Here is an 11,041-nt window from a genome sequence, read left to right as displayed (position 1 = left end):
AAATCATGCAGAATAACAAATTTCCCAGCTCCCAACATGCACGCATTCATTTTATTTTTTTTCCCTTTACTTGCGCAATCTAATTAGAATCTTGATGTTTTCGTCTTCGTGCCCTGTATAGCAAACATGGACACCTGATAGTTCTGTGAAAAGGGTAAGGGTAGGAGTAAATTGTGTGTTATGATCGTTTTTCACTCTCCCTGGCGAGTTACCACCAAGTTTTAGCAAGGTGGTACGTGGGGATAAGAAGGAATAAAAAGGCAACACTGCTTGATATCCAGGTACAAAAAAAAAAGAGTTTTGCGAAAGATGTGTATGACACGTACTGGTCTTTTTTGTCCCAACACTGGCGTCTTGGACGCATAGAAATTCTAGCTAATTACAGTTCCAACACGTGTCCTATTTCCTGAAAATAAATAATTTATATCCATTTAGTACATATATTTTGAAATTGGTACAACTCAATCGATTGGTGTCGTGAGTTTCTTATGGCCATCAACGAGAAGGAAGAAAACAAGCGAGGCGCGCCTTTTTATTAGACAAGCACGATTTTCGCGCCTGGAGAGAGGTCCCCTTGTTATCACAGACCGAAAGATTGAAAAAAAGAAGAGTTAAAAGTGGTCTGGGCTTCGAATAATCTTGTGCAGGCCACCTAAGCAACAGAAACAAAAGTGTTCAACATCTATGTCCAAGACACGTGTGGACATAGGGTGCCTTCGTTTTTCTTTTTCATTTTTATTCCGTCGGTTTTTAAAAGTTCTTTCTGTTTCATCTCCGGCATTAACCGGACTTTTTTCTTTGTTCGGTGTACGCATTCTCCATTTAAATTCGAGTTTAAGATAATAGCGAGAAGGGCATCTAAATCAACACTTCGAGATTCTTCTTTTTCTTTATCATGATCCAAGATTTAGGCGGGGAGAGAAACGAGAAGACAGAAAAAAGATTTTGTGATAAACAATCTCACCGCCACTGAATTTGAGATTCCACGGACGAAACTTTACCGTAACACATTTTGCTAACTGCTCATGAGATACCGAATTGTGATTCAGCCGGGGATGCCAGGAGGAATTTATGTTCGAATTGTTCGTTCTTTCCTCTCGGAATCAAACACCATTGAAAAAGTGAGTTCAGTGGTTATAAACTTAACGTGGATAATAACCTCTCTCGGTATATGATCTTATATTACTTCGAGGTACCAGCGGAGAACTCATTCAAGCATCGCAGATTAGATTGTTTTTAAAAAAAAAGTCTTTTATAAATTATTTTGAAAAATTTTTCATTATCATTTAAAAGTTGTTTAATGAATAGTAATTTATAATAAAAAATAATCAAATTTTTTTATCATTTTAGATAAACTACATTTAAAAAATATATAAAAAAATGATCATAGATTTTTTATTACAATATATTATATTTTAACTTTTTTATTCTTTTTAATTTCATTTCTTAAAATTTATTTTAATTTAACCCTAGTCTTAATTTTTTTATTCTTTTTAATTTCATTTTTTAAAATTTATTTTAATTTAACCCTAGTATAAATCTCACATAATTAACTATCAAATATCAAATGATTAAATTAAAAAAAAAGTGAAATAAAAAAGCAATGATATATTATATTAATCTTAATTAACACATAAAATTTTATGATCCATCTAATAAACACAACAACAATAAATTAATTTAATTGAATAATTTATCTTTTTATTTTTCTTCCTTTATTCTTTTTCTAGTTAGGGTTTGAATGAGTTTTAATTGAGCTCAAATTAGATTAAGTTGGAACTACTTTGAAAAGTTATAAAAAAAATTAAAAATAATTTTTTTATTAAAATATACCATATTATATTAATTTTTATTAAAATTAACTTATCAAATTAACAACTCATTTTTATTAAAATTAACTTATCAAATTAATAACTCAGGTTATAAATATAATCCCAACAAGGTGATTTATCTGGCAATGAATCTCTTTGTTTTTCCATTTATTATTTTCTTTCTAGCTAGATTTCTATTATTTTTTTTTTAGTAATGATTAATTTTTTTTTTAACAATGAGTTAGATGAAATTCAGGATTAGATTAAAAAGAAATGAAAAATTAAGAATTAAATTTAAAAAAAAAATAATTTTATGATTAAATTGACTTGATATAAAAAAAAAATAGAGAACACATATATGCGTATTTCAAGAACTAACATGTCAGGAAGCAATCAAGGTTAAGACAACAATTGTGGTCTCTTTTGTGACCTCATAGTGATCTTTTTTAATGTTGACGAAATTGTCTTGTTAATCTCTTTATACTAGGGTGACACTTATCAATGTCAAACTCTTAACTTGATTTTGTTGATTTTTTTTTAATCATTCTTTATCTTAAAATTTGTTCAATAATCTAAAAAACACATTGTAATTATTCATAGCATTTTATTTGCATGTGCAAAGTGTTTTTTTACCGTGAAAAGGACTCTTTAGTTTTAATCTCTATCAGGACAAGTGTAACTGAGATAGTAAAAGCATATATGATTTTTGAAAAAAATAAATGATAACAAATAATAAAATTGTATTTTTAATTTAAATAAAATATACACCTTTAATAATAAAAATGATGGAATAAGGGACAAAAAAATATATTAAACAATAAAAAAATTGAATGCTACGACCAAACTCATTAAAAAAAAAAAAGCATATAAAAACTTAAAGCCATCCAAGGCAAAAGAAAAACCTAATTGGTGATTTTCAAACCAAGGCTTGCGTGCCTGTGTTTAACACATACTCTTTAGTTTTTTTAATGTGCGGACAACCTATTACTTATCTCTATTTTTCAAAAAAGAAATAATTAGATGATGTGTTGTCTATTGAGATAAAAAACAAGTCGTTACTATTCTTATATTTAAGTTTATCTAGATTTATTTTTTAGATAATATTAAAATTTAAAATAATTATTATTATATTTTTTTCATAAAATAAAACTTGAAAACACCAAAATCAACTATTTTTATAATTTGGTGAAAAAGTATCGACGTACAAAAACGGACCCCACTGATTTACATTTTACACAGCCAACAGCCACGTCAGTACAGCCACCAGGACGCCCATGCATCGCATCACTATCATCCACAATGCTACTCACACCTCTCATCCTCCTAGATCTCTCCTCTTCTTGTGACGACCGCACAAAACTCTTGAAAGCATCGTCATGACCGTTGGATTTGACTTCATCACTGGTTTTGTGTTTGAAAAGCACGGTCTCGATAGATTGGTCTGAACACTCCTGCCATTTCAAAGATTCCAAGTCTTGTTTTGCTTCACCGAGCGAGAGTGATGCGTCATCGTACGGCGATAAATTGTCTTCCAGCGTCAATCGCCGTGTTGCTCTAAAAATTAAAAAATAAGAAAACAAAATGAAAAATGCAGTAACTGAGAAGAGGTTAAACCACGTGCCTTGGAGCGCTTGTGTGTTCTTCTGAATCCATGCGTCAGAATAATCTGCCAAAAAATAAAAGAAAAATAATTAGGAAGATAAATAAGGTTTTGTCTGGTTGGTGAGAAGTGGAGAGAAAATGGAAGGATCCCGATACCTGATTAATCTGGGCAGTGCTTAAAGCATCGTCATTGAAAGGATCTTCGAGGAAGAAGGCGTGGTCTTCAAGTGAAGGTCTTTTCTTTTGCCTGGGAAGTTTCTGATCGCTGGCGCTCGGGCTCTCTCTCACTGACTCGTTTTCTTGTCACTGTGAGGACACTGTAGCTGGGAAGTGAGAGGGTGTGGTGGGGTCGTGGGGTTTTGGTTGGCTTGTAACAGATTCATCCCTATTTGTGGCGGAAAATTACCAGCACGATGCACCTCTGGCATCATCCTCAGCTCTTGTGTGCTAGGCGCCTTGGCCCAATTTATGGGATCATTGACAACTACTTGGAATTTCTGTTAATAAACACAAACATTCACAATTTTTTTATTTTCTCGAGACGAAATAATCCAAAATTAAAACCAGTCTACATCCTTTCACTTGCATGTAATTTTTTAAACATCAGGGAAATAACCAGTCTACATCCTTTCACTTGCATGTATTTTTCGTATTTTTTAAACATCAGGGAAACGTTAGCCTAGTTAAAGAAAATGATGATATAGTAAAGAACAAATACGAGGTGAAATGTGTGGTCCTAAAAATGATCAAGGCGTAAATAGTTTTTATCTATTTCATTTATCGAATGCAGATTATTTCTATTGAAAACTAGTGAAAAAAATTAGTCATTTTATATGTTATGTTATTTTCCCATCCAAATTAAAAGTAGTATTTATAACCTAGCTAGCATGTGACAGTAAATAACTTTAAATACGCACCGGATTCTAGTGAGAATTTGTGAGTATTGATAATTATGTAAAATACTACCCTTAGAAAGCATGCAGCTCAATGTTTTCTCCTCTCCTTTTTAATGAAATAAAAAAATAAATACTAACCTTAATTTAAATGAAAACCTGCTAGAATAACTATTTTTTTACCTGTTGTTTTATTACTATCTACGTTAAATAAACTAGATATAGATTATTTGCGCTGGGAACCTAAAACTATGCTTCTATCTTAGTCATCAAAATTATTATTACAAATGTTATAAAGTTTTTTTTTTTTGCTAATTATGAGAAAAACATGGAACACTGTGCATTTGAAGCCTGGACTGGTGATTCGTATAAGGCCAGAGAGTATCAGAAACCCATTAACAAAGAAAGTCCATTTCCAGCCATAAGCAAATGGCAAATGGGCCCACAAACAATATTGTCCAATTCTCTGTACCTTTTTGCAGAGAGGTCCACAAACAAGTGGGGCACTTATAATCCGTAGCTGGAGACTGAGAGCCGGATCAGATGAACATATAAATCTGTGATCTTTTTTTTCCTTCGCAAGAAAAAGACTCCGATCCCATCTCTCTCGGGGAGTGGCGGGGGTATTGATCTGACTAGCGTTCCATGGTCGCTGCCAATTTTCTGTGCAGTTTATCCAGATTCAATCAGTAACGATTGAAATATATAAATGGGACCATGTTGCCTTGGCTTCTACTGCAATCCAGAATCTGTATTCGCACATAGTTAATTGCACTGGCTTGGTGCAATCGCGCCTCTTCTTCCCCTGTCTTTCCCATCCTCGTTCATTCTCCATTCCATTCCCTAATCCCAAGTGATAGACAAGTTGAAATCTCACTGTTGGTGATTCTTAATTCTTAGTTTTTATTTTAATATTTAATACATAAAGAAATGTCATGAATAAATTTAGATTTTATCAGAATATTACCGCTTGAATCGGAAAACAGTTGTAGATCCCGGTTATATCAATTGAAGTGATTAATTATAAATTCAATTCGGTAGCAAGTTTTGAACGCGGTAATTAATGACGAAGAGAGAAGCAAATCATTGATATAAAATTCATTAGAGCTCACTGTCAATTCGAGAACTGTAAAGCTAGACATTGTTGCTATTGCAAGACTTGGATCAACTGGGAGAAGTTTTCAGGCTTTGAAGAATAATGAAAATATTACATATTGAAATTGTTAGAGAGAAGCAGTAGTTTACAGGGATGGTTTGAACTAGGAGAAGAAAGATTTCTTTGTGAAGGTTTGGAGGATGATTTATTATTATTATTATTATTAGTTACGAACTTACGGTAGTTTATGCAAAAGATGTTGATCCAATCCATTGGTTGTTAAATATCCCTTTTTTGGTATAGAATTATTGTTGTTCAGCGCTACCTCTACGGGATCAAAATATTTTTTATTTTTAAATATATTAAAATAATATTTTTTATATTTCAAAATTTCAAAACAATATTAAAATAATATTTTTTATATTTCAAAACAATTTAAAAATTAAAATTAAAAATAAAAATAAAAATTTGAAACACGTTAAAACAAATAGTATACAAATGAATATAACTTTAGGAACCAAAGATTATTGTTATAATCATTTTTCCTTTTCCTTTTCTTTTTTTGATAACCAATAAGAAAGGGTAAAAATCTGAAGTAAGGCAAGAAAGTATGCGAACCCGTACTATACTGTAGGCTGGGCCCAAGTGATATCCAAATTATAACCATGTCATCATGACTGAAGCGTGAGCGTGTATCGTCCTCCACTTCGATTTCATCAAGACCGTCCATTTCTCTTACGGTCAGTTTTTGAATTGAATCCACGACGCGGAACCCACACCACCTGGAAACTTAACCAATTAATCACCATCATCTAATCTCTTGCTAATCAATCCCAACGGACTGTCAGGTTTCCGATCATCTCCTTCTTTAAGCAGTAGAAAAGTTATTAACGTCACTGGCTGTGGCACGCTTTAAACTTGCCAATTCTATCAAAGTTAGGTACGGTCTCGTTAATTTTCACTCTTGATGCACTGCGTGATTATTACTTTTATGCTTTGATGGTCCATGAAATGTTAGGGTTTCCAACCTTTTAGAGAAATTTTGGATCTGAATTGAACGTGTAGCCTTTTAATTCTTTTTGATTAAGCTGAGAAATCCTATTTTCGATAGTCTGAGAGGGATTTTTTGTTTCTAATTTTGTTGTTCTGCATTTAGTTAACATGCAGAAAAGAAAATTGTTTAATCTGATTAATTGAGCTTGCAAAACAAGAATTACACACGGATTTTTTATTGGATGTTGAATTCGGTAATTGCACCTTGGCTTCGATTTTCAGATATAGGAATTCGCTTTCCTTGGAATGAATTGAAGTTGACTATTATTTTAAAGGATGTTTATTTAACTGAATATGTTGGTAGAGTGAAGATAGATTTTAGGCAAGCACGAAAACTTATACAAGGTATATAGTAAAGCTACCTTTTCTGTAATTTTACAGTCGGGTTTGAATGATAGAATTACTTGTTCTTGACATTGAAGTAATTTTTTAAGGGTTGTAAATCCAAGTCGATAGATTTGATCAAACAATGATGAGAAAAGAAAGTGGTGTTATAGATGCTTGCATGTTATGCAGAGGCAGGTTAGAGATGCTGCTCACTACCTAGTTTTATTTTAGGACTGGGATTAAAGTATTTGACTGGAATTAGTGGTGCCCTAGTTTTCATTTTTTAGGATTCTATGGATTTGATTCATTTCTTACCTGGCCCAGTATTGAGTGTCCTTTGCAATTTACAGGCTTTTTTTGTCTGTAAAAATATAGTCAAAGTTACAATTCATGGCAAGGATAAAACCTCAGGCATTGCTAAATCAGAGCAAAAGGAAGAAGGGACCAGCTCGGATCAGTGCCACTACTATATTTCTCTGTAACTTGGTTGTTGTGGTGATTGTATTGTCCGTAGTTGCAACATATAAGCATTGGTCACAAAGGTTTGCTGTCCCTTCCTTTCTCAGTGGTGCCTGTTGTTTTGTGGATCATTGTCATCAGTTTTCTCAGGAGAATCTACTAATGGATCTTGTTCAGAAATTATTCTTTTGATTTAACATGTTATTTGCAGGTCAAGGAACCAACCAGTAAGTGGTCTATCGACTTTTGAGGTATGTAATAGGATTTTTTTTCTTCTTGTTTTTTTTTTTTTAAAAAAAAAGTTGTCAGGTCGTTTCTTTGTCATCTAGCAAATCAGGGTTTCTGTGGTTGATCCAATCATAATTTTTCTTTTTATTGAAGTAAATCCATCCTATTTAAAGCTGATACCATTTTATGTTATTCAGGACACTGCCAATTCATTTTCAGATTCAAAGAAGTATGATCTCCCTGGTTATGCTGTAAGTTGTTGCGTTATCTTGCTGCTGCAATTTTTATGCTGTAATAGTTGATTGTAGCAGATGTTGGTTGAGGTGCTGGTCACAGTGTATTTATTTGACAAGAAAGGTTAAATATCTATTTGGAAGAGCCACTTTTGTGCGAGTGTGAGTGAGCATGTGAAAACACGTGGTATATAGAGACTACTATTATGTAACAAGCAGCATTTGAAATGTGATGTGTGCCTGATGGATAGTCTCCTCCTGCATGAAGTATGATTAGATAAACTACTACAACAGACAATAGATATTTTAAAGACATAGAATGTCTCTCTGACTGTCATTGAGGATTGAGGAAGTCCTTTAGATGCAATTGATATATTATTTCTTCTTGAGCCCCTCTTAACATCTCTGTTTCCATCTTAATGTCTTTATGACTAATTGTTTGTATCACTTGCATAAAATTGTACTTGTGTTGCCATAATGTGATTGGAATTCCTTGCAGTTATTTAAGTCTTGATTTTTCATTCCTCTGTAGATTCTGAATACATCAAAAGGTTATATAACAGTAGAACTGTACAAAGATGGTTCTCCAATGATAGTGGACAAATTCCTTGACTTGTGGTAAGCAACAACATATGTTGGTATTCTTCTAGCTACATCCACTGGTTCCATTGAACAGAAACATAGTTTGTTGAACAGAAATATATTTCATTAAACCGATATTTTTAAGCATGCAATAACAAGAATGTGTTGGATGAATTTGCCTCTCTTTTTTTTAATTTTAAAATGAGAGATTGCTTAGAAATTCCATTCTATTTACTTACAATGGTTTTTTTTTCTCCATGATCTGGTGTAATGGCAGAACACCAGTTATTTCATCAGTTATTAGTTTGGTAATGTAGTTATGATGATGCTCTTTCTCTTTTCATTCTTGTTTCCATTTCATTGTATATTCATTTATCTTTGTTTTACTCTTAAATCTTCAAATTTGGTTTCGCAGTCAAAAAGAGTACTTCAAAGGGATGCCTTTCCATCACGTGATCAAGCATTATGTAATTCAAGCAGGGCATGGCCAAGGCCTTGGTGCTGCTGAAGATTGGACCACTAAAGGAAAGCTTCACAGTAGGCTTGCTACAAGGTTTTCTTGCTTGAGATTTTGTGTCTGCCATTTTACGGAATTTGGATTTTGTTTCCTGCAATGATAATTTCTAAATGTGATAACCAGCCCAAAGCACGAAGCTTTTATGATCGGAACCTCAAAAACTAGAGACAACACAGGATTTGAGCTATTTATTACAACTGCACCCATTCCAGATCTAAATGACAAGCTTTTGGTGTTTGGAAGGGCCATAAAGGGAGAGGATGTGGTGCAGGTATAAAGCATGTTCTTCACGAGTGATTTGTTCCTCTTGCCTTCTTGCTGCATCATTTTTTAGTAACCTTTTATCTGCAATGTTCCATCAGGAAATTGAAGAGGTGGACACAGATGAACATTATCGGCCCAAGTCTCCAGTAGGGATCATTGGCGTGACACTGAAACGCGATATTTGAGCAGTACTAACTGAGTTCAGCATAAAGTTTGCCAAGTGCTGTGGCTGCTCTCTGAGATACTGATGATTTGACATTTCTATCAAGGTTTTCTGGGTGCTGCGCCATTTTTCTACATACTTCTGTTTCTACTTTCACCTTGCAGGCCTCTTTTTATAATTTACTAGGGTTTTTTTTTTGGTGAGGGGGTTGTAGAATGGCTTAAATTGGCCCGACTTATTTTGGGGATTAAGGGGCCATTTAGAGATTGGAGACATCTACCACGACCCCTACCAGGTCCTATTATTGTTACCGATAGTTTGTTGTTAACAACGGTTGTCCTGATTTATTTCCTGTTTTTCTTCCCATTCTGACTGTAAACCTTGTTAGTTTTTATTTTGTTTTGTTTTATCTTTATCTTTTTCTTTTTTTTGAGGGGGGTGGTTTTGTTTATTTGAATAATTGCATGTTTTCAATTTTTTTCATTTTTATACTTTAACATTGGCTTTACTGGAACTGGAATAATTTATTTTGGTTCTTTTTATATAGGATTATTAGGTTCTAGAAAAAATATCTTGATATTAGATTAGTGCTTGGTTTAATGATGATCTGTGTTTTACTATCATATTATTAAATAACAAATGGCATATCATATTGTTAAAATGGTTTTGGAAAAAAAATGATTTATTTATTTATTTTCTATAGAAATATTGCTATCTTAGAAAAATTTATTGATATTAAGTTGGTGGTTGATTTTTTGAGTTTTTATTATATTATTAAATAAAAAATTATTCTATAAAAATATAATTATTGAAAATTAGATTTTATGATTTATTTTTTATAGAATTATTTTATTCTCATAAAATATCTTGATATTTAATAAGTGTATGGTTTTTTTATCATGCAATTAAATAAAAAATAATATTTTTAAAAATTATTAAATTTAATGGAGTTCAATATTTTTTTTAATAAAATATGTCAATTTAAAAATATTTTTAAATTTAAAAATATATTTTTTAATTAAAAATATGTCAATTTAAAAATATTTTTAAAATTAAAAATATATTTTTTAATTGTTTAAGATTTTTTAAATTATCAAGTTAACCGGACTATATTAAAACAAGATTGAGTTGGGTACAGAGTAGTTGGTAGGTTTTGTTTTAAAAAAAATTAATCATGTCACAACACAGCATTGTGAATGGAGTTATCTAGTTTTTATTTTTATTATTGCTTGAGAATGCCTTTAATTTTTGAAGTAAATTTCGAAACAGATAGATAAATTATAAGTTACTTTGGTAAATTAATTGTTTTATCATGCATGGGATACAGAATAAATTTGTAGTGTAGTTTTATTTTTTAGGAATCAGCTCAACATGTCTTTGTAGATTTGGGGAATTATATTCTACTGCTTGCAAATCACTTTCTCATCTTCGTCTACCGATTATCTTCTCTAGTGAGTCTCACCGGTCTCCAGGAAGACTCGTTGAAATCACTAGTTATCATCAAATATCATGATTCTCATCTTCGTCTACCGATTATCTTCTCCAGTGAGTCTCACCGGTCTCCAGGAAGGCTCGTTGAAATCTGATCAAATCACTAGTTATCATTAAATATCATGTTATCATCTTCTTCTTTACAGAAACAATTACATGGGGATGTGCTCATCAACCTCATAACTACTAGCCCAGTGTTTGCTAATTCCTTGTGATAAAAGCAATTATCGAATCTTGTTCCGCAAAAACTTCTCTCCACCCTCTTTTTATTTTTTATTTTTAAATCAGCTCTTGGAAGTTTAATGATTTAGATTTGAAGTCA

At 32.2% G+C, this 11,041-nt stretch overlaps 2 protein-coding genes across 4 annotated transcripts; one reads left to right on the top strand and one right to left on the bottom strand.

The window, feature by feature from the left end:
• Positions 1-2,986: 2,986 nt before the first annotated feature.
• Positions 2,987-3,955, bottom strand: LOC105119276 (uncharacterized). Its single transcript, XM_011017402.1, has 3 exons — positions 3,570-3,955; positions 3,433-3,477; positions 2,987-3,365 (listed from the first exon to the last, which is right to left on the bottom strand). The coding sequence occupies exons 2-3, from the start codon at positions 3,462-3,464 to the stop codon at positions 2,987-2,989; spliced, it is 411 nt and encodes a 136-aa protein (XP_011015704.1). The 5' UTR covers positions 3,465-3,477; positions 3,570-3,955.
• Positions 3,956-6,058: 2,103 nt separating this feature from the next.
• On the top strand, positions 6,059-9,602 carry LOC105115221 (peptidyl-prolyl cis-trans isomerase CYP21-4-like). Of its 3 annotated transcripts, none has more exons than XM_011012080.1 (8): positions 6,059-6,342; positions 7,158-7,324; positions 7,453-7,492; positions 7,667-7,720; positions 8,235-8,320; positions 8,700-8,837; positions 8,925-9,072; positions 9,164-9,602. In XM_011012080.1, exons 2-8 carry the CDS (start codon positions 7,173-7,175, stop codon positions 9,248-9,250), a joined length of 705 nt encoding a protein of 234 aa, XP_011010382.1. In that variant the 5' UTR covers positions 6,059-6,342; positions 7,158-7,172; the 3' UTR covers positions 9,251-9,602. The 3 variants fall into 3 exon arrangements, with proteins under 3 accessions (XP_011010382.1, XP_011010369.1, XP_011010376.1); XM_011012067.1 differs by having other exon boundaries at positions 6,061-6,342; positions 7,133-7,324; XM_011012074.1 differs by lacking the exon at positions 6,059-6,342 and adding an exon at positions 6,561-6,649 and having other exon boundaries at positions 7,133-7,324.
• The last annotated feature ends 1,439 nt before the right edge of the window (positions 9,603-11,041 follow it).

Source organism: Populus euphratica, unplaced genomic scaffold, assembly GCF_000495115.2.
Source record: "Populus euphratica unplaced genomic scaffold, PopEup_1.0 scaffold5.1, whole genome shotgun sequence".
Lineage (NCBI taxonomy): Eukaryota > Viridiplantae > Streptophyta > Magnoliopsida > Malpighiales > Salicaceae > Populus > Populus euphratica.
The sequence above is the reverse complement of the archived record's forward strand: the minus strand, read 5'-3'. Positions and strand labels throughout refer to the sequence as shown.